General features: G+C 45.9%; 1 protein-coding gene across 1 annotated transcript in view; it reads right to left on the bottom strand.

Annotated features, from left to right (window-relative positions):
• Positions 1-27,478, bottom strand: part of LOC144165042 (uncharacterized) — a 71,353-nt gene that overhangs the window by 18,888 nt on the left and 24,987 nt on the right. The window contains exons 4-5 of the mRNA XM_077695200.1: positions 18,969-19,010; positions 17,212-17,265 (exon numbers count right to left, since the gene is read on the bottom strand). Coding sequence (XP_077551326.1) covers positions 17,212-17,265; positions 18,969-19,010 — 96 coding nt within the window. The remainder of the gene's footprint in view (positions 1-17,211; positions 17,266-18,968; positions 19,011-27,478) is intronic.

The following is a 27,478-nucleotide window of genomic DNA, read 5'->3' as shown; positions in this document are numbered from 1 at the left end:
TCCTGGCAGAGTCTGTTTAACACTTCTTTTAAGCTGGGCTGAAGACTGTCCCACCTGGTGGGGGCCCCTAACACCAGCACAGTGCTGTTTAATGAAAGTTTATTCCTCCTCCTCTTAGCACCCTCCCTATGTCAGAAAGGGCCTCGGAAGACATACGACAGCCAGCATACAAAATTTCACACTAGCTGTGACATATGAATACTAACTACTTCATTCTTGCTCCCCTTTACATGCATTGGAAAAACTTGTTCGTCTTGCTTCTGCTATGATGCTACGCAGTCATGTTGGATTGCCTTAATTTTTGGAGTGTCTTTTTTGGCATCCTGTAGCCTTCTTCTACTTAGCTCCTGCAATTGTACCTTCGTAAAAATAAATTTTACTACAAGAGACCCCTGAAAAAATGCATGCACGTGGTTATAAAATAGGTAGCTCTTTACAAAAGTGGAGTGTGTTGCTGAGAAACAGATCTTGTTCAGGTGTCTAGTTGCTACCTAGGTGTCCAGTAACTGGAGTAAGGGTCACAATTATTAGGCTTTGCTAAAATAAATGCACGAGCACAAGCCACACCTCAACACCTCACGTTGGTGACTGCTTCCAGTTGAGCCCTGGGCCTCCAGCTGTGGCTCGGTATCCATAGGCAGCTGCTGCTGTTCAGGCTCTGCTGCCACCGGTTGGCCTTGCCCTGTGGGTGTGCTGGTGCTGGCTACTTGGGAGTTGTCCTGTGTTTGCTTTCCCAGTCAAGCTTCCTGAATGCCCCCTCCAGACATGCTGTAAACAGTTAGGAATAGTGAAAACTGACTGTGAATCAGATCGAATATTCTCAAATACGAATAGTAGAAACCAACCGCGAATTACATATATTCGAATGTAAATGGCAAAAGATTACTGCAAATGAATTATTTTCAAATGTGAATAGTGAAAATTCACTTCACATTGAATTTGATTCAAATTGCGCATTGCTCCCACGCCAGGCTGCTGTTAGCTGTGCCACGTATAAAGATGTATTATGAGCTGCACTGTTGTGGCGAATACCACACGCCCATTTATTCCTTCTAAGTGGAACAAAAATAGTAGAGCGAAGGTATGTACTGAGACATATGAACGTCTGGGCCATAATTTAAAAGTAGTTTTACAAGCACAGGCTTTCAGTCAGGCTGTGCCATCTTCATTAGGACAGGTGCATCAGACAAGTCTAGTTAAGTGCGCCGTGGCTGTGCATGTGCTCATCGCTGCCTTTCTCCCGGATTAGAGAATTCAACACTGCAGAACAGAGTTTCTGCGATACCTTCCCGTCTACACTGCATGATAGCTTGCTTGAAGCTGAAAATTAAACTGAGAGAGATACCATGTTTGCATAAACGTTGGCACAGGTCACATAAAAGTAGCAATATATGGAGTGTGCTGGGGTACATAGCTACTTACAATGTTCAGCGTGATTTGGTGCTCTTCTGTCCAGCTTAGTGAGGGGGCTCACTCCTTCGTCGCCATACTGCCCTCTCCGCCACCCGCAGAACCAGTGGTAGACGGTGCTGACTGGGGGATTTACAGCGCTGCTAGCGAGCAGGCCCTCACCGTCCTCCTGCCTTGCCAGCTTCGTTTTATGAGGAGCTAGTGCGGCTGCTGGGGTCGTATCATCTTGAAAGTAGCGGAAGAATGCGGCACTTTTGTCCGATGTGGGTTTTAGAAGGCGAAGCCCATCGGCGCAGTCGAGCCCGTGGTTGAGCACCTCATGCAGCTTGATGACAGCAGTCGGCGAGACTGGCCAGTTGAGGAATGGGTCGTTCTGCTGAGTTGCTTTTGTGACTTCCTAATTTTGACATCTACAAATGCTTAGCAGTAGTAGAATGCTTTCCGGCAGTTTCGTTCAAGCTTCTGTGCTGCCACCTTCACTCCTTGTGGAACACAAACCTGTAAAAAGAGAATATCACAAATTATCTCAATTCTCAAAATATTATTTAAAGCTTGATATACAACGACTAACCTGCAACATATTTTTTTACTTAAATTACAATTTTATGAAACACAAACGTGTTAAACGGTAATATTATGAATTATTTTAGTTGTGAGAATATTATTGAGAACCAGATATGCAATCTGTAACCTGCAAATGTTTTTTTTACTTCAATTACCCACTTCATCTGACAAGTTTCACAATCAGACAACTAAGAAATGCTGAAGTTCCAAGGTGATGCGCATACTGTATTAAAGATGTGCCTCCAAGTCATGTTCTGATCTACTTCGCGGAATAAGAAATTGTACAGGTTTAGCACTCGCCTTTCACTTAATTTTCCCATGTATGAAAAATGGCGTTTTAGGAAAATTTGTGTTGGTACCAAGCAAAAAAAAAAAAAAAACTTGCTCAATCGCTCACGAAATCGAAGCGGAACAGTTGCATGTTATGCTCTTGCATATAACACAATTCTCTCCAAAATAGGACAGTTATATGCTTCCGACATTTCGGTTACGTTTAAATCCACTGAACACGTAATAACACGACACGTTTAAAGCCTCTTTTAAAGCATTTTCAGTTGGTCTTTTTTTCCTCCTCAGCAAGGGGTGCCCCTTAATAGACCGAAGGGGGCAGGAGATAATTGGCTAAAAATCATTCATCTGTGAAAATGTTAAAAGCATGACACACATGCTTGACTCTTTTTGCTCGGACCATACTATGAAGCGTTATTTGTTTGTGAATTAGAATTACATCACACATTATTCTGATATTGTTTAATCTTACGTAAGGAAAAATAAATTAATTTGAACATGAAGTGAAATGCGGATTGTTTTTGCACGGGTGCTTCAAATCGTGGTCAAAAAATCCCAGCCCAACTCAATGTAATGTAATTTAAGCTATATGTTCTTTCACCTCGGCCAAGAGAACATACAACGACGAAGTTCAGCTGTTCTTCCCTTTGAAAGTGAGCGTGAAAGACGGCGGCATCGATGATTGACCCGTGGCGTTGTTCAGCGTGACGGAAGCAAGTGTGATCAGTAGTAACCAGATTTTTAAGCCACCGCTACTGTAATAAATGCGTAGCAAAAAAAAAAAAAAAAAAAAACTCGCTGGTGTAGCTTCGCAACTGCAACTGATCAGTCTGTCTTGATTTTACCAGGTCGGGTAGGGGGGTGATTTGGCAACGCCTCCGAGGACCTTGCCACAATAAATAAAGACACTGCCGAAGAGCATCTATGGTACCTCGTTGGGTTGGGGGCTCCCAGTCGACGATCCACGACGCACGGTTGCCTCGCCGTAGTAGTCAGCCATGCGTACGCATCCCCGCACGAAGCACGTCCACGTTATCGACGCTGGCTTTGCAGTCTAACTCGAAAGGTTGGTCGCGCCCGCGCATGTCACAACGGCTGAAGAAATTAACTGCTACTTCGCCGTCGAACTAGAAAAAAACCGTAAAATTGCAGCAAACTCTACGCCACTGATGCTGCTGGTGCCGTGAACGTAAGGTCCCAGGGGCCTTACGTGAACGAGCCCTAAACAAGAGCAGAGGAGTGCGGAGTACGTTTACTGCTTTGTTCGCACGCCGGCAGAACCAGCCTAAACATCAAATAGCAGGAAGGAGTGCGGAGTACGTTTGGTGCTTTGTTCGAACTTCGCACACCGCAACGTTTTTATGGCGCAAGGTTTGTTTTGCATTCAACAGGTGGCGCACCGCAAACGCGCAATTTTTAAATTGTAAGCCGCGGCATTCGCGCTCACGTCTCCGGCTGCGGATGAGATTTCTTTTTCTTGGAATGCATTTTTAGCATTTCTGCGCGTACTGTAGCACGATATCACGTTACTGTGATCGCCTACAGCATCAGCAACCATGCTTAAAATAAGACATATTCCCGCTGCATTTTTTATTCAGTGACAAAAAAGTAAATTCTCAACAAGAAAAGTGGGGGGAGGGTTCATTATGAGAGTAAATACAGTAGCTCTCATTTTAAGCACAAAAAACTACACTGAACTTTTTCATGTATCGACACTTTTTGCACCTCGAAAATTGCTGCTATGCTTAAAAAGAGAATGAGGAAGTAAATCTACTGGGATGCACAAGCGACATAGCACAGGAGCATAGTTCAGTACATCTGCCCAGGAGGGACCTAATGGTTTTACGGTACACTATAGACGCCTAAAGAGACACTAAAGTGCAAAAGCAAGTTGGCCAGCATCGGTAATTGCAGTGTTGTGAATACAAATAATATGCGACTTGCAGCAGCAGTACTTTATTAGTGCATGAAAATTCCCAAAGTGGCGTGAAAACAGGCACGGCTGCCCCATATATTGTTCTGCACGACAACTTGTGACATTACTAATTGCGGATGTCAAGACATGACTGGTGGAACTAGTCGAAGCGTTCTTCTGAAGCAAACACTGATGCAGGGATATGAATGTGTGCAAGAACTTTTCCTGGTCTTGTGCTTCTTACACAAACATCAGCCAGTAAACATAAAATATGATGCCTCATCCCAGGCTTTCTTGCAATGTCGATTTCGTGGGAATGTTTTGCCTCGCCTAGAAACACAGCCACAAAAATACATGCATGTGGGTGCACTAGAGACTGTAGTACTGTACCTAGCTAGTGACATACAGATAAAGCAGCCAGTAGAAACAGGGAAATTAGCACAATCAACACGAAGCAGGACGGCTTTCAAATGCTTTGATCAATGGCGCATGCATATTCAGCAGCTTTTCCTAGGTGAGTAGCGCCTGCAGGCGTTTCTGGGGAAACATGGTCAAGTAGCGCGGTAAAGACGGGACAAAAGTAGAGACCACACAGGACTAGCGCTAACATCAAGACATCAACTGAAATTTTTACTACACACATCAAAAGATATACAGGAAGGGCGCATGCGTGAACATGCTCAAAGCACAAAGAAAAAAGACAAGGTCAAGTGGTGCATTTTGTTACGCACGTGGCAAGTTCGCATCCAGATAATCTATTTCTTTTTTTGATGAACTAATAGATGCCGTGCTTACACACTTTTCACCGGCTTTCATGATGCACCACGCTTCAAACAATTCACGGCTGGCTTGGTCCTTAAAACAGCACAATGTTACTGTCTTCTCGTAAATTGGAACACAGTGTGCAACGCACCGGCAGCGGCGGCAATGGTCAGCTAAATGGCCCCCCGCAGCGAGCGCTTGAACAGCTGTACGGTGCTCTCAGAGCCTGTCATTTATGCACCTACCAGTCTGCCCAATATAGCATTTTCCACCAGATAGAGGCACTTCGTATACAACACCTTGTTTGCAACCAACAAACAGCGTGGCATGCCTCTTCTTCAGTTACCCTTCTTCTCGCCATTCACAGCAGAGCACATTCGTGCTAGTTTTTCTGGGGCGGAGAACACAACGTCGGCACCACATTTCCCCGCCACCTTTTTAAGGCGGTTGGAGAAATTGTGCACGTAAGGGACGACTACAGGCCTCCTTTCTTTGCGAGGTTCATCTCGCCCTTGACGCCGTGCCCCTGACTTGACGTCACGCAATAGGCTTTCAACCACTGCTGCTATTACTTCCCGAGGGAAGCCGGCATCTTTCAAACGTGCAACTTGGTGCTGAACACTATCGGCGACTTGGTGCTGACAAGACTTCTCGAGGGCGCCGCGAAGACAGCTAACGCCAATACCCCTTTTCACTATCTTCGAATGCGCTGAACGATAATCCAAAATTGCCTTTTTTGACCGTGGCTGATATGCCCAACACACACGTGTTCCACAGAAATTAAAATACACATCAAGGAAATGCAAGGACCCATCATTTGGTAATTCATGAGTGAATTCCAAGCCGTCAGAGCACTCCAGAAATGTTTTCTTAACTGTCTTGACTAAAAGGTTTACTTCTTCTGGCTTCACCGACCTAGTAACAATCATGTAATCATCGACATATCTAAATATCTTTGCTGTCTTAGCCGTGTCAATATATGCCTCAATGCTGCAGCGCCAGACAAACGTCTTCAAATTTTCCTTCTTCCCACACACCATATCCGACTGGAATAATCTGCCTGTATCTGTTGTCTGCAGCATTGATGGGATTGAACATATTGAAAATTGAGGCAGTATGTTTTTACAAGTTACTGTATTTTACCCTGTGTTGTCGGTTTGTTTATATTTCAGTGATTCCTGCTTGGGTCCTGGGTGGGGCCTGCAGTATGTCATAAATAAATAAATAAATAAGCTGGTCCGCAGCAACACATGCAATGTACGTACAATTAACTCTTAAGCCAAATACAGCCACCATAGCACATTGTTTTCACCTGTTTTGCAATTCACACAGTGAGAGCAGAACTGCTTAAATATGCTCCTTCTGGAAGCGTCTTTTGGGAAACTGGTCATTAGGAATGCAATAGTCATCACTTCAAAGGCTCTATGACAAGCTTAATAACACCCACGCTTTGCAATTGGTCAGCTGTACACTGAATTTGCACACCAGACACTTTCCTAAGCGGTCGCCAGCGACAAAGAAAAAGGGGGGTGGGGGGTCACAAGAGATTTGAACCCTGGAACAACACATTTAGCAACGGAAGCGCACACCAAAGGGTCATCCTGTCTGACTGAGGAAATCGTCCGAGCAGTAGTAAATCATTGAAGGACTCAGGCCAGTTATCATTGCGCCTGCCGAAACTTTAGCGAGTTACAACTGCCGTTTCGTCAGCACGGAACGCTAGTGAAGAAAAAAAAAAGAACGAAAGCAACATGGTCGTTTGCGCTATCACAGAAAAACATCGGGGCACAAAATGCAATTTCCGGGCCAAAGGTTGAGCCGATCACATGTAGGGTGAACGGTAGATCTACGTTTGAGAAACAGCCGCTCCAACTACGCGGCGACTGGCGAACGGTTGAGGCACTTCGAAATCTACAGCGCCGGCCAACACCCGAGAACGCGAAATCACGCACAGAGGCACGGTTGAAGCACTTCACGTAAGAGCATGAGGAGAGGATACAGTAGAGCGCACACTGCGTATCCAAACAGTTGCCGCTTCACGTAAGAGAACGCGAAATATCCAACACAGGCACGGTTGAAGCACTCGTAACTTCGCTAGAATACGAAGGATTAAGCGTTAAATCCAAAGCGCGGCCGTCGCAGAGAGCGAAATAAAACACGCCGATTGATACACTTGTCGCTTCACGAAAGTGCCCGAGCAGAGGCTAGCGCAGAGCGCACACTTCTCCGGCGATATTCAACGCCGGCAGGGCGGTCCCAGAGCGCGGGGAGTGTGCACAACGGCGGAAAAGCCAAGCGCCCTTCGCCTTTCCCACTCGCACTCCTCCTTTTCTCTCTTTCGCGTCTGATCGTCCGGGCAATTTATTTCACGCTTCCGGGACGAGCCGTTGAACTTCCGTTGGCCGTGCGCGCGCCCGGCCGCGACAGCGGTGAAGCGCCGTCCAGCAACTAAGTGGAGATCAGTGGTATCGACGTACCCGGACTGGAGCAGTGGAACGCGGTAAATTCAAATTCTTTTGAGCAAACCTTTAGCGTGTCTACCTTGGGAGGAGCGCGACGCAAGAGTAAAAACATGAGAGGTGAGCGGGAAAGTGAAGGGAGGCGTTTACTTGGCAAATGTCGACAGTGACTATCGTCTTTTGTCGACATTTGCAACGAAAGGAGCAGATACGCGACCAATGTTTTTACATTCTATTCTGGCTCCTCTTCCCATTCTGTCGCCTTCACTCTCTCTATTCTGTCTTTCTCTCTGCTACATTTCTCTTCCTTCACGAATCACTCGGTTACCAATTCCTAGTCAGTCGCTAGCGAAATTAGTGAGAAGGCTCAGTACTAACAGTTATGGCTTGTTTCAGCGACAGATAGACAGACGGGCAGGCCGGTGCCAGACAGTTAATCAAACGCCGTTATATCAAACGCCACCTAATAGAAGCCGTGTCATAAAATACCGCTTTATAGAACCCCCTTTTGTCGAAGAACGTTAGTTCGTGGACATTTCATCTAATCAAGTCTTCCTCAGTGGAGTAGGCCTTTCGCGTGCATGTACTACAATATTGAGGTTACTGTTTTTCCGTAGGCTTACATCATCGGGCTGACTGCTTTCTATGAATTAAGGCTTAGAGTCCGAACAATTAGACGAAGGACGAAGGATCCGTCTAATTGTTCGCGGTGTAAGCATCAATTCAATGGAGTACCAACTCGCCCAAACTCCACGTTAATCGCTTTCTATGCTTATAGGTTCCGTGGTCAAGCCTTTGCAGCCTAAAAACTTTGACGTGGCAGGCCGATAGTGCCCAGAATGAAATACTTAACGAACAATTGTTGCGCATGCTTTCACATTTCAGGATGACCACTTCTATTGCAAAAGAAAGTGCCGATTTGATTTGTTCAATACTGTGACGAGGCACTTTGGCACGTGGGCAAGGTTTGATGACTCGCCAGATACTGGCATGACTGTAAATACCTCTCCTACCTTATTTCATAAGGGCAGCAAAAATGAAGTTGACAACGAGTGCCCGTGGGGTGACAGAGCTCTGACTTGATGACCACGCATACGTTGTCGACAAAATGGTCGGGGGCAGTTAGTACTGAATGGGTAAGCGCTGAGGCCTAAGCAGGGGACGCGTTGTGACCATTGCGGGAATGCAAGAACGTAACAACGCACCGGGCGGCACAAGAGCAGAGGTCTTCCGTGCGAACGAACTCCTGAAACGAATTGGCAGTCGCAATACTTGGCCTCCTGTAGAGATCGTCTGGTTCAGGGACAACAATCTTAGGGCATGTGCTAAGCGCCATGGCGCATTTTTTTTTGGTGCGCTACGCGGCAGATGTTCGATTCTTTGACTCCCGAAGGAATATTAACCACCCTATGCCATTGCTAGCTCCATTGGCATGCAAGCTATTCTATTTCTTTCACCGGCCCTCTTTCTGCAGGATGCAACTGACCTCTGCAGCCTAGCTCTCGCAGACGTCCGTAGGATTTGCATTGAAAACAACTAGCAGGAGTTTCTCTGGAAATCGGCTGACAGTACAAGGAAGTTTGCAGTTAAAACCCGATATAAGGAAGTCACCGGGAGCCGCAAGTTATTTATTTAGATCGAGAACTTCGTAAAATTAAGATCGTCGTTTTACAAACAGTTTATTCCATAAATTAGATGTCTATAGGGAGGCGCATCCCAGACCCTCACATCGCAATTGCGGCGGCCGCGGCACTCGCCAGGCGATACTTTAGCAATGCGCTAAAAGTTCTCTGTTAAAATAATATCTATAGAACTCTTGGGTTTCTGGGTGAAATTAATTTATTTTCTGCAAAAAAGCGTGTGATTTTCGCCCGCGTGAACTTCGTCAGCAATGGGCGGACACTTTTAGCACGCGAGCGTGTTCAACGCCGCCTCTGCTCCTTTGTGAGCGCCAGCGAAGCGCATGGCAAGTCAATAGCGGCCATCACCTGGCCTGGAGGGGGCACAGGAGCTTCAGCAGTTTCTAGTTCGTCAGCATCGTCTGACACCTCTTATTCGCCGGAAGATAACTGTAGAATTTTAGGGCCTGCTGAGTTTCTCTCGTAGAGCTACGTAAAAACGTAACTAGATGCCTCGTCATTTTTTTCTGACATGGAGGTATAATCTTCGTATCATTCTTGCGAAACACATTCGAATTGGTCCTTTTAAATGCGTCCTGTTCCTCAAAATACTTTGTTAAACAGAGAATGGCGCTGAATTTATGTCGTTACTTTGAGTTTAACAAAGCATTGAGAATTCAGAACAAATATTAATTTGTTCGTTGTATCGGGACGTTCGTAAGATCGCGTTTCATTAGATCCGGTTATGAGTATATTTGAAACAGTTGACAACATAAAGCATCATGCTGAAGTAGGTGCATATTGGATGCTTCATAGTATAGCAAAAAAAGCGTATTCCGTGCGTTTTATTGAACTTCAGTTACCTACAGTGCTGCGTGACGGACCATTCAAATCTGTACCATGACATTCGTACCAGCTCTATAGTATACCCGGGTTTTAAAAACTGTAGATAGAGCAGTAACATTTCTTTTCGCGCTTAACCTAGTTTCTTTAAAGACAAAGCGGGCACCGATGTATCTTTGTTATAGCTGCGGAAACGTTATAAACTATTTGTTTGAAGGCTACATTCCCCCAAAGAGAGCAACTCGTCTTTATTTTAAATGCAGGCCCTTGTGGACGTCAGTCCTTGTTCAAGGATTTATAGTGCTTCAAACAATTTGCCTTCTAGCGCCTAGCGCTGTCAAACTCTTGATAAAAACAGGTTTTATACAACCAAAGAATAATAAAAACGCACTTAGTAACGATAACGCAAAAGGCCGCAACCCCCAGAGCGCGTTTTTACGTTTCACGATGCCAATAATCCTACCCGAAAGTGGCACTCACGACCTCTTACGGGCAAGAAAGGCGCCGTTTTTTATGCTACTTCTAAAGTACAGGGTGGTGCTATGATAATTGGAACAGTTTAAAAAACATTTCTGAGCGAATCGCCGCTCTGTTCGCGCTAAAACTTCAAACGAAGGTCGCATTGTTTGACACCGGGAACAGCGAACAACGATGAGAAAATGCACCTAGGAATGAGCCAAATGAGCTAGCAGACGATCAGAAAACCCGCTTTCACATTTTCTGATCGTCAGCTACACCATTTGGCTTCTTGCTACCATTATTCCCAAACGTGCGTTTCTTTCTGAATAAATACCCCAGGTGGCGCTGTCGTTCCAAGATCAACTTGCGCTGACTCTCACGTCCAAATCAGCCGCCATTTTCCCGTAGGGCAAAACTGTTTTCTTTTATTTTGAGAATAACGAGGTAAGTACTGTCGTTGTCCCTGGTGTCAAACAAAATAGACCACAAAATGCGACCTTCGTGTGAAGTTTGAGCGCGAACAGAGCAGCGGTTCGTTCAGGAAAAATTATTAAAGTGTTCCCATTATCGTCGCACCTTCCTGTATAACATATTTCATACTTCACGCATTGTTGGTGACAAAAAAAAAATGCTCGTCAATCCGCCCTTTGAAGGCGTTCGGAAAGGAAAGCTGTAAACAACACACGCAACGATTACCCATGTGACGTCACTTTAATGCGCACACGTGGCTCTACAAAAAGTGAGACCAGAAACAAAAGCACTTAACCACACCCGTTAATATTGCAAAGAGATATTCTTTGCTAAGGTTAAATGAATGCATTATTCATGATTCACGTGCTGGTTGAGTTGTCTTGGTAAAGCACATGAGTGGAAACTTTTTTTTATAAAATCAAAGGAAGCTCAAACTCGTTGTCAGACGATCTGCCTTCTCCGTCTCCTCCACCACCGACATAGGAGACGAGTGTTATGATGGACCCCGCTAGCACCTCGCGCTAGACCTTCGTACGGGTGGGAAACATCGCGTGCGGAACGTGGAAAAGGTATATTTTTTTCAAGCAACCAGAGAACGCGAACAGGCGCAAACTGAAAGCACGGGGTAAAAGGTACACACGAGACGTTAAGAGCGTACACAGCCACGCAAGACTTACATTGCATTGGCGGCTCTACAGATAAGTCAAGGCTTGCGCCATCGCAGCATGTCCGAGGTCCGCCAGTCCCACTATCCAAGCATGTAGGTGACAGGAGCTGGAGATTCGCGGACAGCGCTTGTGCTTGCTGTGGCGCCTCGACCCTACACCGCGAGGAGTGACCGCTGACCCGTGGAGGTTGCACTGGGGTCGCTTGACTGACCAGGTGCGCTTGTCTCGTAGCACACGCCCCACATCAGGCCTTGGGTGCTTGGCATGGATCCATGTCTCCGCTCGAGCCTACGCCGCGAAGCACCTTGGGAACACGAACTGGATGTCCAGTGCTTCCCAGAACACCTCCAAAGGAGCCACCAGAAGACAGGCCCGGTACCCGGAAATGGTGCAATTCTTGCTGTAAGAATCCCGAAACCCGGCCCGCCACGAACCACGCCTGCCTTGACGTGATTCCAGGAACCAACGCCAGTGCGCACGCAGTTCTCTTCTTCCGCTTCCTCCTTAGACGCACATACCTTGTCCTTCGCGGGTTCAACCCCACACCACCCCGCTTGGTCACAGAACATCACCACAACAAGATCGACGGCAGAGACCGGGGAGAAGTGAGATGCCAAGCGTTGGTGTGACCTTATTTAATATTTATAACTCCTAGCACTTGCGCAATGCTCGCACACGGCCGCTGCACGTGCCGTGGGCAAGTGCACAGCGGCGCGAGATGTCGCGTGACGCTATCATGTGGAATTAAGCGAGAACAAGGCAGGGGGTAAACACGCCGATGTGCTCGGTGAGTGCACCGTCTATCTCCCCCGTCTCCGCGTGGGCTCATCGCTCGATCGGTAAGACAACGGGCTCTCGCTCCGTTTCTATATTTATTCCAGGTTCGATTCCTGGCGGTGCTAGTAACTTCTTTTATTTGCTTGCGGGAGTTTTTGTTGACACCAACGGCCGCGACAGAACCTTTGGGGACGAGGTAAACTGCTTCGCTTTAAAAAGCTTCGCTCTAAAAAGGCATGAAGTGTTCTACCAGGAATACCAATCTCGCCCGATGGTTCCAAACAGTATTTTAATGAAACGGGTGACGTCCCTTCGACGATATGGTATTTGTTGAAGCAGTTTGCAAGAAATAGACATGTCTTCAACAAAACGGCACGACTAAGCGGTGTTGTTCATTTGGCTTGTCGACCCGAAAATTATAATTTATGATTCGAAGACGGCCATCAAAGCAAGGGGACTATTTCTCTACTGCCGCTTAAAATGATCCTTCAAAATTCTCAAACCTCCAAGGTGGAGCTGACCTGGACTTCTGCCCACATGGGGCTGCGGCAATGAAGCGGTAAACACAGCAGCTTGAGAGTTTACCATCCGAGCAGGACCTACTCTTGTCCCCCTCCATGGAGCCCAGTTGGCTTGCGACAGACCATTGAGCTTCCACGGTATCACTGCGCATTGCCACCTTACCCGCCGTCGATACCCGCGTGCTCACCCGTAACTGACTAACGCCGAGGAGCGACTGTGGCGCCTCATGCAGACTAATACACTACCATGTCGCGTCAGGCTGAATTTAATTTATACTTCTCTGTATACACAAAAGTATACATTGCCCTGCAAGTGGCGCACCAAATTGCCCTGCAAGTGGCACACAAGACACCATCACTCATCCCATTTGGAATAGACCCCCAAAGACCCATTTCCCACAATACCCATTGGCCGGCTCTGGGAAGAGGCGCTGAGCAGCTCAGACCTGCAGGTTCAGAAGAATCCAACGGAACGAGCGGCCGAGGTCACCGGCAAGCTGCAGCTGTCGGTGACCACAGCTCAGTATCCCAGACACTTCAAAAACAAAGTTTCCCCCCTTCCTCTCCAGGCAGGCAGACCACATATTTCGCTTCAATGTAGTCCAAGCGAGACGTGTTTGGAACTGTGCAGTTGATTTGACTGTGCGTGTTGACTGTGCAGTTGTGCAGTTATCGCTTAACGTGCCGAAATGTGAATCCGTTTGGGTGGAACTTGATACTTTCCGAACCTGTGACAACAGTTGTAAAACTTTCTGCGGCACAATTTATCGGTCCCCCTCATCCGAACTATCAGCTTTCTTTAATGCATTTTCACTCGTTCTTGATAGACTATCTCTCGAAAACAAAAACGTTATAATTTTTGGTGACATTAACATTAACATTCTTGATACCGCCAATTCTGTTTGTTTGGAGTACATGAGCTGTTTTTCTTGCTATGGTCTTCAATCGTTAATTTCTGTTCCCACGAGGTGCAGTAATAGGGGTTCTGAGTCGTTACTTGATCACATTTTGACAAACTTTTTCACTTCCCCCACTGTTGGTGTAATTGAGACATTGATTACAGACCATTTCCCGGTATTTCTGTGCTTCGATACTAGACCCATAAACATTAATAAACCGAACTTCAGGTCTTTCTTTGACCGCGAAAAATACTTCGACTTAATTTCTGGCACTGACTGGTCCCCTATCACCAACTGTTCCGACCCTGAAGTTGCCTTAGACCAGTTTTGCACTGTCATTAATTGTGCGGTTAATGACTGCACTACCATAGATCAGTCCAATCGAAAATACTCTAGTCCGTGCGCACCATGGCTTGCAACTTCTCTTTTACGTTGCTTGCGTAAGAAGGATAACCTATATAAAAAACTAAACGACAACCTTTTAATGACGAACTTAAAATGCGCCTAAATAATTATGATAAAATTCTTTCCCTTGTACTCAAAAGAGCTAAACGTATCTATTACGAAAAGTGCCTTCAAGAATGTGGGAATGACGTAAACAAAAAATGGAAAATACTTAATGAATTTTTAAATAAGGTCCAAGTACCCGACAGAGTAATTACTCTACGCAAGGATGTATCCGTTATCACCGAACCCGCAGAAATACAAATGCTTTCTGCGAAAATTTCTTCCGTAATGTTCCTATTGCCACGGCTTCGCCTTATGCTCCGCCTTTCAATCGCAGTTCGCAATCTTTTTTCTTGAACCCCACGTCTCCACAGGAAGTTGAGTCCATTCTTAACACACTAAAAGTAACAGGCCCTGGCTTAGATGGTATTCATGGCAAAAATGTTATCATTAGTAAACTTGTATCGCACGTACTGAGCCACATTTTTAACTGCGTATTTAGGACCGGAGTTTTTCCACAGCAAGGTTGTTCCTGTATTTAAAAAAGGTGATCCTACAAACCCGGACAACTATAGGCCAATTCCCATTCTTTCTTTTTTCGACAAGATTCTAGAAAAACTGATAGAAGTAAGGTTGTCTAGGTATTTCAAAAGGTTTAATATTCTCACTTCCAACCAATTTGGATTCTGAAAAGTTTTCTCAACCGACATTGCCATTGCTACTTTTACTGATAAGGTTAAATCTTACATCGATGAAGGTAACATCTCGGGAGCGGTCCTAATAGATTTTTCGAAAGCTTTTGACACCATTGAGCATAGCATTTTGTTTAAAAAATTGGAATATTATGGCATAACTGGTCCAGGTCTAACAATTATAAAAAGTTTTCTTCAAGATAGGTATCAAATTGTTTCGATCAACAGTCACTATTCCGCTAGGGTAATAACAAACAGGGGTGTTCCACAAGGTTCTATTCTAGGCCCCCTGTTATTTTTAGTCTACATTAATGATCTTCCTCTGTGCCTCTCCTATTCCAGTTGTATACTTTATGCCGATGACACCACTATTTTATCACACCATCAGGATATCGATTCCCTTATCTCTAATTTACAATCAGACCTCTTCTCCCTCGAGCAGTGGTGTGATGCAAATAAACTTTCCATCAACGTCTCGAAAACCTGTTTCGTACCTATTCCCCTCAAAGAAAACCTATTCCCCTCAAAGAAAATTTTCTGTCATCTCATCCCTGAATATCAATTCTCAACCGATTACGTTACATTAAAGTCTTCTTTCCTGGATATTATGATAGACCCGCACCTAAAATTCCATTTTCATGTTGCCGCTACCTGCAAAAAAATTGCTGATGGAGTAAAGGCACTTCTAAGGGCAAGGCATTTCTTTAACGTTCGAACTCTCACTTGTCTATAGTTTGCATTCATCCACGGTCACTTAAACTATTGCATTTCATCGTGGGGAGGCGCATGCAATGTTCACATAAGCCCGTTAGAAAAGATGCAAAAACAGGTCATGCGTATCATTACTTCCTCGCCTCGTCTATCACCGTCGTCGCTTTTATTTTCTCAATTGAATATTCTTCCCCTTTCTAAATTATATACATATAGGCTTGCCATCATGTTATTTCGTGCAATAAATAATCACCTTGTACTAGACATGTTCCCTTCTCATTTATTGTCCAACCGTAATAATACACGTTTTGCATCTCGAAATAATCTGTTGTTACCCAAAGTACGAACAAATTATGGAAAACAAACTACTGCATTTTCCGCAATAAGCTTTTGGAACACTTTAAGCATTGACCTTAAAAACTCAAAATCCTTGTTCTTCTTTAAAAAGTATTTACGCATGCATTTAATGGAATAAAAGGAATTAGGCTATGCCACTACTACCGGTTTTGGTTGTGGAGAACACTTCTGGCATCTTGTTTTTGTTGTTGTTGTTGTTGCTGTTTGCATGTAACCATGTATAAATTATTTCGAACAAAAATGTATTGTATTTATTTTTTCAAAAAAATTTTTTCCTTTTTCTTGAATGGTTTGCTCTCATTTGGTCTGTGCAGTATACACAGTTGACCGATATTCCAGGTATACTTTGCTATTGTGTGCTTTTGAGGTGTTTCTGTATCGCCCACTATTTTTTTTAGGATTGCTGAATTCCAACTACGACTTTTTATATGCTCGCTCTTTATGGTGTACAAGCATAGGAGGTCCCGCCCACGGTTTCTTACCTTGGGACCTTCTCTTGTATACTTACATTATGTAATCGCACATTATTGCATTTTTTGAAATAAACTTTGAAACTTTAAAACTTTGATTTCAATTTTGACCATTTAACCTGCATGAAACGCTACTCTGGCACTCGCCACTGGTGCTCAGCATTAAAAAATATGTGTTTTGAGGCTGGCCCCTGCTTTATATATTACGCTAGGAAGTGGTCGGTTTGCAACAGATCAAGAGTTCAGAAATCACTTCAAGACAAAGAGTATAAATAAAACTTGACTTTGTTGCCTTAAAAATAAAATTCTCCGGCTTGCTGTATCAAAGGCCAATTGGCACAGGCACTATTTTATTATTTTTCGCACTGAAAATGTAAGCATAAATATTTTCCTTGGCACGTGGAACAAAAAAAGAATAATTCTCTGTGTCTGCAGCGTATGCGGGTGAACCAAAGCGCATACCATAATAATGACGGTGTTTCTACGTTTAGCTGCCGTACAGCGCATTCAAGTGGCTCTAGATGGTACAGCACACCCTGCCATGGTGCTGCAAAACGAGTCCAAAGCGCGGAGGAGCTCAGATTTTTTAGTCTAGAATAGAAGAACGCGAACACTGCGTAACGTATAATGCTTCCTGCTTTGGTAGAATCCCTTATTTCATGGTATAAGTGTTTGGTTACAGTTACACTTCACTCACAAAAAGGTGGGTGCCCCCGGAAAATATATGCACCTACATTGGGCTTGCCCCATTGACGGTCCTTGCTGAACTTAGCAAACATCTTGCGGAAGAGTTCATTAGTTCTTAGCAACGAAGACCACTTAAAGCGAAGGATTATATTTGTTTCAGGCTTTTTTAGCACGCCGTACAGAGCTACTCACCAGCATCTTCTCCACTGCCTGCTTATGTTCAAGTGGAGCGTATGGTGTGGGCCCCTGTGAAGAAGACAAGAACATCACAGCAGTTCTCTTTGTGCCATGCGGAATGGTGGGCTGTCCGAATTAGGGCTGCGACGTGAGATTCTAGGGACCGAGAAGTGCAGATTCTAAATAGGATATGCAGGACGAAATAAAGTCCAGGTCTTTGCACAACGCAAGTGAACAGCTTCGGGTTCTTCCTTATTTGGGGCTCGGAATGCTTTTTTAGTGTGTTTTCTGCACCACCGGACCGTGCAATGAGCTTGATGTCATGGTGCCTTTGCCAGAGTGTCGGCACTGTTTGGAAGCTATCTATAGTAAAAAAATGAGAAATTATTAAAGCCGAATACCCCCATAAATAGATCATGATACCCACCGACAGGCTTTTTATGTTTGCGTGTGTAAAATGTTCAGTGTTCTGCGATTGGATATATTTGTAAATATATTGATGAAGTGTATTGTTCCTAATGACTGGACTAGCATATAAATAAACTTGGTACTAGTTGCCGGAGATCAGGGTAAGTCACGTGGACAATATTTTCAAATATTCAGTTGTGATGCAAACAAATGTATAGAAAAAGTTCAATGTTTAAGCCTTTTGAGTGTGGTTGCCTTGCAGTGCATGTAGGTTGAGCTAATTCTAGTTTCATACTAAAGATAAAAATGCTTAAGTGATGCAGTATTTGCGACTATTACACGGTGCCAAATAACTCTTAACATTGAGCCCACCGCAACAAGAATTTATGTTTCCCCAAGGTGAAAGCTGGGGCCACAAGGATATACGTCGGTAAAAACAATAGTGGCCGCAAGAAGGAGCAAATTTACGAATGTGTAACAACGCACACTGCATTACAAGCTAACAATAAAAAACACGCCAACCTCTTATGCTACTTCTCACACCTTTTAAGGGGCGTCTTTGCGCCAAGGTTTGTGCAGTAGCAACCCAATAGAAAAAGACGGCAAGCAGGAATCAATTAAAGCTGTAGGCGTTAAACCAACTGATAGCTTATGCGTTGAAAAAGCCGATAGTTAATAAAGTACAGATTTCTACAGCATGTGTTTTATCGCGTAGATACAGGTCAGAGAGTTTCTAACGCATAAGAGGCCTTCAATACTACCCGTCCGATATTTTAGGCTCATATGAAGTCTCATAAAAACTATAATATCAAGATCTCTCCTACCCGCGATTGGTCACATTAGTACAGAACCTTTAGTGTTGGCATTGCAGGCTTTCTTCTGTATTCCCATTTTTTCGCGAGTTGGTTCCTAATTGTGCCAGAAACATCTGTCTACATCTTTGGACAAGTGCGATTAAATCGTATTATCTGCCCAAACATGAAGTTTCCTGCCGAACACCCACCCTTTCAGTTACGCGTGAATGTGTAAGAATATACCGAAAACGGCACATTTGCTACTTTGACAAGTCGATTTGTTTAGTGTAAAAAATGTGTGTTTGCGTCAACCATTTTTAGTCCACTACTGGCTATGAAGTATCCGAAGTCTTTTATTACACGTAAAGTATTTTTCATCCCGCAAGGCAGAGATTCTAGTAATGTCTTATTCAACAAAACTAATGGTACCTTTCCTTTAGATATTTGAGAAGTCTGTCTTGGAGACTGGCGCACGAAAAACCACATCGCCTTTGCCTGGATGGCCTCCCTTTGAATTGACGACAGGTGTTTTCTTACTTCTTGTTTCTTTCTAGAAATTAATAGACTTACCCATATTCGCCACATGTCTTCTTGAACACAAGGAACTATTTCCTAAAAACACAAGAGGAAAACACAGATGAAAATTTCACGTTGGCACCTGACAATTCGATCACGCTTAATAGCTAGGAGCATTCGCGATTTTCCACAATCGCATGTTATGTCTGCAAAAGGTGGCCTCCTTGATAGTGTGCAAATGGATAAAAAAAACTGCTAGATTTGACACGCAGTCACATAGCAAAGATAAACAACAAATTATCAAACAGAATTGCTTTAAATTCTTAGCATCCTCTCCTGCATCGCTGTTCTGACCGCCACCATGGACTGGTGCTCTACAGGTGCTGGGGACTGAGGGCCAGGAGTTTACTTGGGTAGTCATGGGTGGTGGCGGCCGACTACTACACCAGGGTGACCATATCCTTCTGTGTTTGTATCCCTAAGAGTGCTGTTTGTATCCCTAAGAGCCTTCCTAGCACGGTTGACCTTCCTGGTTATCCGAACGAACCTCCCTTATGTATCCGGGATGACGGTTTGACCATCATTGACCATGTTGACCGTCATTGGCCATGTCATTGACCCAACCGACGGTTGACCATGTAGCGAGAAGAACCGAGAACCGGTAGACAATTAGGTTAACAGAGTGGATACCAAGTGATGGGTCTAGAAGATGGTGAAGGCCATGAACCCGATGGAAGGATGAAATAGATTCGGGGGTTAACTATGGACTCGAGCAGCGCAAAACAGGAGCGGTTGGAGGTCAATGGAAAAGGCCTTCGTCCTGCAATGGACCTGAGTAGGATGATGATGATGATGATGATGATGATGTAATGATTTTCATTATATACTGAGTTTTAAATGAATTCCCTCAATGTGCTCTGGCACTATATTTGCACTGCTAAAGAAACAAAATTTCCCATCTCTTTGTAAACAAAGTTTGGAGAAACGAGACAGCTTTCTTACATCAAAACAGCGTCAAATGTGCATCAAAACCTTCGCTAAAAGTTCGTCCACACTTCTCTGAAAGTGGGTCCATTTAATCGTCATACCTTCATAAAGCCAAGTCGGAGATGAAGAACGAACGTGTGCTATGATTTTTCGGGCACTAAGTAAAGGCTGCAGGTCTTGCCACCGCGAGTTGCAAGACTTCGCGCCAAAACCATTGACAAGGACACTCAGCACGCTTCCCTATTTCTTGGCTCAACTTAGTTTCACCCCACAACTGGCATCACTACGTTTTCTTCAAGCAAAGCTTGACCTTACTCGCACTGCTACTGCACATTTCGCAGTGGTTTGCGACCGGTATGTTAGGAGTGGGACTGTGCCAGACATTCCACCTCGATTCTTTATTCACCACGCCCGAACACCGCGTTGCATCGTTGCTTCCCGAAATGTATCCTTGGACCTGTTTCCCATTCACGTGTCATCTTTCGTGATCGCGCTCAGTTTGAACGCGCCTAACCTCTGTAACCTGTTACAGGAGTGTACGCTGGGCCATCTGTGGCTCTAGACCACATTCTTTCTTCCATTGGTTCCCTTCTTGACAGCTACCACGCCTGCCAATGTGGTCATTGCCGGTGATTTTAATGCTAGAAACCCCCTCTGTCGAGGTGATTTATTCAATGCGAGAGGACAGCAGTTGTCGAGGTTTGTTCCTCCTCGGCAACTTAAATCTTTCAGTAACGCGGACTCTCTTTTTCGCGGACTCTCTCACCGAATATTCGGAAACGTTGATCGGCGTCTATATGGCGGGTGGAACGGCTTGTCTTCCAAGGGTTTCTGGGAAGGTCAGGACACTCCGACGTTTTCAGACCACCGGTACGTTGTCTTTGGCATGAAAGATGCCAACGTTGCACGACGGAAGCGGCTGACAAAGGCTTCTTAGTCACGCCTGGTCGAGGACTTTGTCCAGAACCCTTGGTTTGACACAGTGTCTTTGAGCAGCATCGCATCTCCACAGAAGTTCGAAGGAACCTTTAAAGCATTTTATGAAAAAATGGCCCGAGTGCGGAAGAGGTTGGAAAGTGTTCAAAAACCACACAAGGGAAATGCATGGTGGTCGGATGATCTGGCAAGTAAAGGTTGTCCGTGAGATCCTTGCGCCGCAAGTATCAAACGTGTCATGATCCGCTACTTCGTGCAGACCTCAGATTCCGCTATTACAAATATCTAGGTTGGTGCAGGAGTCACATTGAGAAAGCCAAGAATGGGGTTCTTAGGAGAAAATTCACCACAACCTCCAAGAAGAACTTATTGGCATTCCTTGCAAAATTGCTTTTGAAAGGTTCACTTCTCCTTTTGTGTTGCCCCCTCTGCGCTCTCCCGGAAATTCAACTACCTCCTCCACCTTGAAATATGCAGCACTGCTATTCCTAACTCTTGCCGCTGACGACCACCGACATGACACGTTCGCTCATCGAGCTTTGAGGACACTGATTGTGTAAGTTCGATACGATCAAACTTCTCGAGCCCATGATTTCACCTGGCGTAAACTTAGATCGGCTGGTCAAAATATAAACCGGAAATCGGCTCCTGGACCCGACGGTATAACCGGTAAAACGTTGACCCTCCTGGTGGGACGAACTACTTCGTTTCTGCTAACCTTGTTCAGTGCGTGCCTCAGTCTTGACCAGTTTCCGTCAGCGTGGAAGGAGGCGAGGGTGACCTTTCTGCTGTAGCCAAGCTGGCCTCGACGTGATCTTTCATTATACAAGACCATCTGTATTTCGTCGTTTCTAGGCAAGCTTTTAAAACGCATGCTCGATGGACGCCTTTACTTCTTTCTGCACGAGTCGGGCCTGCTGCACGTGAACCAGTACGGCTTAAATAAGGCCAAAGCACCACCACAACGCAGCACTCCCTACGCTCGCGCCTTCAGTTTTGGCGTGACGAAAGATTATTGATCCTCCTTATATCTTCGGATTTCAAGGGGGCATTTGATTCCATCTGGCCCCGTACTGGCTGCACGTTTTAAGAACACACGGGTGCCCTTCAAAAATTTATAGCCTGCTCCAGCCATTTTTACGGCACCCGTACTGGCTGCAATTTTTAAGAACACATGGGTGCCCTTCGAAAATTTATAGCCTGCTCCAGCCATTTTTACAACTCGGGCTGGTTCACTACAGTGGTCATGCTGGTTGCGTGCGGGCGCAAACCGTGAAAAGCAGCCATCAAGGCTCGCCGCTGAGTCCCCTACTGTGGAATAGTGTGATCCACACCCTACTCTGCCTTCCTGTATCACTACATGTGCACCTGCAAGCTTACGTCGATGACATGGTCATTGCAGTGAAGGGTAAGACGAGGCGGGCGATCGAGCATCTTGCCAATAAGACCGTTGAGCGAGTGTCCAAATGGACACGCACGGCTAAGTTGGAACTCTACCCCACCAAATTTACTTGCCTCCTGATATCTAGGACAGAGCGGGGAGCGCAGCGGAAGGTGAAAATCAAGCTGGGGGGCACAACATTGGAGCAGGTCACACAAAAAAAAGCTACTGGGAGTCGTTCTTAGCAGGCACTTGGCATTCGTTGCCCACGCGAATTACCTGCGTGGCCGAATTGAAAAGATGTGTACCGCACTCATAGCATTTGCGAGGTTGCACTTGTTCTTGTACAGGAATCACCTCCGGCTCCTCTACCACCGCATTATTCTGCTAGCCATCACGTATGTAGCACTCGCATGGTGGCATCACCGGCAGCATAATTTGCTTAAGGCCAGGATGCACGCCTTGATGCGCTCTCCGCTTTTTTGCAGTGACCGGTGCTTACACGAACAGGTGTAGTACGCTGCAGCGCTGGAAGTGTTGGCCAATTCACTTCTTTGTCCATCCTTTTGAACATCGAAATGCGTCTTTTCCTTTATTTCCTTTATTTTTAAGAGCAACCGCTGGATGGTCTCCTGGGCTACAAGCTGCGAGCCGCAGCTAGACTGGTCCCACTTGTTTCCCCTTAAACGGCCTATTGATTTGCCAAATACACGTGTTTCTCCAACGAAGGTGGACCACCCTCTAGGCTGTACGGGCTGTTATCCTGCTCTTCGTTTGGGAATTCCGCACAACAGAATTGAAGTAGGAACCAGTGTTGAAGACGCTGCGCAAGGAAAGAATACAGACATGAATGGCTCCGGGATCGGCATCATTTTGGCGGGTGGAACGGCTGGTCTTCTAAGGGTTTCTTGGAAGTGCAGGACACTCCGACGCTTTAGGACCACCGGTACGTTGTCTTTGGCATAAAAGAGGCACCCGTTGTGCAAAGGAAGCGGCTGACAAAGGCTTCTGAGTCACGTCTGGTCAAGGAGCTTGTCCACGACCCTTGGTGTGACACAGTGTCTTTGAACAGCACCGCATTTTCACAGAAGTTTGAAGGCACCCTCAACACATGTTATGAAAAAATGGCCCGACTGCGGAAGATGTTAGAAAGCATTCAAAAACCACACAAGGGCAATGCATGACGGTGCCCAGTGCCGTCCACGTCTAGCGTCTTAAACCCTGGTTTTCACTTTAAAAAATATAATCCAACTGGTCCAGCTTTCTATATTAGTCAACAAAATTGACCCCAAAACGGCTTCACGACTCTTTGCTGGTCCTGGGTTACACGCGTCTCCTGGTGCCGCATTCGTGACATCTCCTGGTGACATCTCCTGGTGCCGCATTCGTCGTGTTCAGTGCTCCTAACATTATAGTAACAGCCCAACGCTTCCGGATTAGTCCTCCCATAAGCTGTTATGATGCGGAAGCAATTGCTCTACATCGTCTATTCGTTCACCCTCAAAATAATACGCCTTTCGAGCACTGTTTTATTTTTTCAAAGCTAAGCTTTATAGCTCTACCCCCCGAGGGCTCTTTCGCGACCGTTTGTGTCAACAGAAAACTCCAGCGAACAAATAAAGAATTTATTGTCACCGCCAGGAATCGAATCTGGAACTAATAGCGCAACAAAGCGAGAGCCCGTTGTCTTACCAATTTAGCTACGAACCCAAGCGGAGACGAGGAAGACAGGTGGTGGACTCACTAAGCACATCTGCGAGTTCGCCCCCTGCATTCTCGTTAAATGCCACGTGATAGCGCCACGCCACCTCACGGGACACTGTGCGCTCTGTCCACGGCACGTTTAGTGGCCCTGTGCGCGCCCTGTGCGTGTGCTAGAGTTACAAAAATGAAAGAAAGCTCACACCAACGCATGGCATCTCACTTGTGGTACGCCAATGTGCTAAAGCCTGTGGCCTCCAGTGTTCACGTAAAAAATCTCAGATCCTTGCCGTCCGCCCTCACCCCAAACGACACATCAAGGAACACATTCAAATACTCCTTGGTGGCGAGGCCATCACTCGAAGCACCAGAATCAAGATCCTGGGCCTACATCTCCAGGCTAACACCAAGAGTGACGTATCGTTGCAGCGCTCAAACACAGCACCAATCAACTCATACTCATGATCAGGCGAGTTGCCACCAAGAAGCGAGGCCTCAAGGAATCCGATACCTTTTGATTAGTTCAAGCTTTTCTCTCCTCAAGAATCACTTACGTCCACCCTCTGTCTTCTTCTCGGCTACGAGTACATAAAGATGATTTATATAATGATTAAAAAGGCTGTTGAACAGGCCATTGGTCTTCTCCTGAGTGCGTCCACAGAGAGACTCCTTGCCACGGGGCTCCACAGCACGGTGGAAGAGTTGATAGAGGGACATCTTTCTAACCAGAAGCTCCGAATGAGCAGAAATGTGGATCGCCGCATCCTTCACCAGATTGGCTGGGCAGTACCGAATGTCACTCCGCTTGATGTACTCCCGCACTCTTGGCGACAAGAACAAAAGATGCTCCCTTTGCTTAGAAATATGAACCCCTCACACCGCGAGGGTGCCCGACAAGCACAGGCTCAAGCGCTAAACACCAGCCTCTTTGGGAATCACGCAGTTATCTGCACTGACGCCTCCCAACATCGAGGGCACCAGTAAGCCATCACGCTCCAGAACCAACCTCCTTGCGTGTGCCTCACTCAAGACCCATGACATGATGGCCGCAGAAGAGGCAACCATCGTCTTGGCTCTCACTCAACCCGGGGTTCGGGAGGTAGCCACCGATTCCCAACAAGCCTACCGGAATTACCAGTCGGGTTGGGTGTCCCGGCGTGCACTGCGTGTGATAAAAACCCACTCCCCGAACGGTTCCATTCATCTGATCTGGACACCCGCTCACACTTCCATGGAGGGCAACGATGCGCCCACCAACAATCCTCCGCTTTTACCCCCGTGCAATGGAGCTTCACGAGGACAGTCCCCCGATTCCCTCTTTCAGGGACATAAACCAGCATTATGGCCTTCAGAGATACACCCTGCCTTTGCCTTACCCGGACCTTTCGAGAGCAAAACAAACTACCCTACGGCACATCCAATCCGGCTCCTTCCCACACGCGATCCGTCTTCACTTAATGCAACCGAATCGCTACGACGCTGAATGTAAATATTGCTCAGAACAAGGAACACTCCGCCACAGAATCGGGTGTCTTCTCTCTTTCTGTAAAATACCAAGAACAGAAAGGGGAGATGCTGCTGTCGATTCCCTCTCTGGCTACCCAACTTCAGCTGGTGGACAGAGTACAGGCGGCGCGGACTGCATATGGGCTCCAATGAAGAAATACCCACTCCCCTGGGCCGCACTCTGGGCCGTTGAGAAATCTGAATATAAGTACATCCTCCTCCTGCTCCTCCACCACCTCCTTCTTCTTGCCGTCCTCCTCCACCACCTCGGCCGCCGATGACGTCGCGTCCATCCGCGGCGGCAGAGATGGAGGAGTAAGATCGTGTAATGCTGGGACTGAGCTTCCTTTCATTTTATAAAAAAAAGTTTCCACTCCTATGCTGCAGCAATACAACTTAACCAACCACGGTTCATGCACCATCACTGATGTAACCTTACCAAGAATATCTTTTTAAAGTTACAAAGGGTGTGATCATTAAGCGCATTTCACTACTCTCTGGTTTTACTATTTGTACAGCGACGTATCTCTGAATTTAAGAGACGTCGCATGGGTAATCGTTGTGGGTGCCGTTTACAGCTTTCCTTTCCAACGACAATCACAGGGTGGATTGGCGCAATTTTTTGTTTTATGTATTGGTTCCTGAAGAGTCCGGACTTGGGGCAGTACATGAGGGGCATTACATGTGGGGTTTTCATCTATATTGACCGCTTATCCCTACTTATTTCTCTCGAAAACCCCCTCCGCATCTGGGACCCTATTCACGAAATTCCGAAATTCATAAAAGCTATAAATTATTGGTATCCTCTGTTGCCCCCTTCCTGTTTCACGTTCGTGGACACTCGGGGGTGTGGGGAAATTAGCTTGCCGTCTTCGTTGACAAACAACCGTGGCCGTAGAGGTGGGAGCGCAATCTTCAGAGCACATCGCAAGGGAGAGGCTTTTGAGGGCTGATTGGTTAGAGTGGCAGCAGCGATAGAACACCGACAACGCTGACACTGAGTTGTTTCGCTGAATACTCAGCGCGCTCGCTCTACCGCGTTGCGTTCCTCCGCCCACACGACTCGCCCACACCGTTAGCGGACATGGCAGTATGCTGCACTATTTTCACACAATCGACTTGTTCCCCGAAAACAGGGGTTTTTGTGGGCAGCTTGCCTCTGCAGTAAACCACTACCTCCATGATTGTACCCTACCTAAACATGTCGTCCGTTTGCCCCTGGAACCTTCATATCTGAGACTAGACCTTAACATTTCTCTAGCCGTGCAAATCCTCATCGAGCTCGTCGACTTTGTAAGCAAGAACATGCCGGACGTTTCGCGCTCATGAACGGAGCTTCGAAGCGATGTGCGGTGTTTGGGAGCTTAGTGCGTGCCTGTGTGACGGTCGGGCCCGAAGGACGGAATTTAAGGCACTGTGGATGGCTTCTACCTGCGTTGAAGTAAACAGCTTTTGCTCATCCTCAGATCTGCGCGGAGGTACTGTTCTTTGGGGTGTGCTTCTCTGTAGCCGGACTGTGTAGTGGAGACAGACTACGTGAATTTGAAAATACATTACTGCCTCTAGCATATGTGGGTGTTAAAGTTCAGGAACTCTTCAAACTGCAGTGTTTTGTGCTCCTGTGCTCTTTTCGTGCTGTGATTTTCTTGTATTTCAATGTTTTTCAGTGATCGACTAATTGGTTTTCTTTTAATGTACATTTTGTGTGCTTGCCCCTGTTATCTAACTGGCTGTAAACCTGCCATAGGTTTGCTGGTGCGGGTGTTGTTGCTCACTTTTTCTTGTATTTTAGGGGAGGGGGAGAAGACGGAAAGGAACTGGAATTGGCTAGACGTGACCGTGGGCTCTTAACCCGAGCTTCAGTGCCTAGCCACCTCTAGGGTCTCAAGATAACGTAGCGCCCCTTCCTCACCTAAGGGACACTCGCTATTACTGAGCCTCGCCAAAAATAAAACTTTTCTCTATATCTGTCCAATAAAACTGAAGAAAAATTGTTAATATATACAAATGCATCTCCCATACAGGAGAAAATAAATAAATAACTACAAGACCG

Source organism: Haemaphysalis longicornis, unplaced genomic scaffold, assembly GCF_048455015.1.
Source record: "Haemaphysalis longicornis isolate Haplotype H1 unplaced genomic scaffold, Haemaphysalis longicornis Haplotype H1 scaffold_14, whole genome shotgun sequence".
NCBI classification, from domain to species: domain Eukaryota; kingdom Metazoa; phylum Arthropoda; class Arachnida; order Ixodida; family Ixodidae; genus Haemaphysalis; species Haemaphysalis longicornis.
The sequence above is the reverse complement of the archived record's forward strand: the minus strand, read 5'-3'. Positions and strand labels throughout refer to the sequence as shown.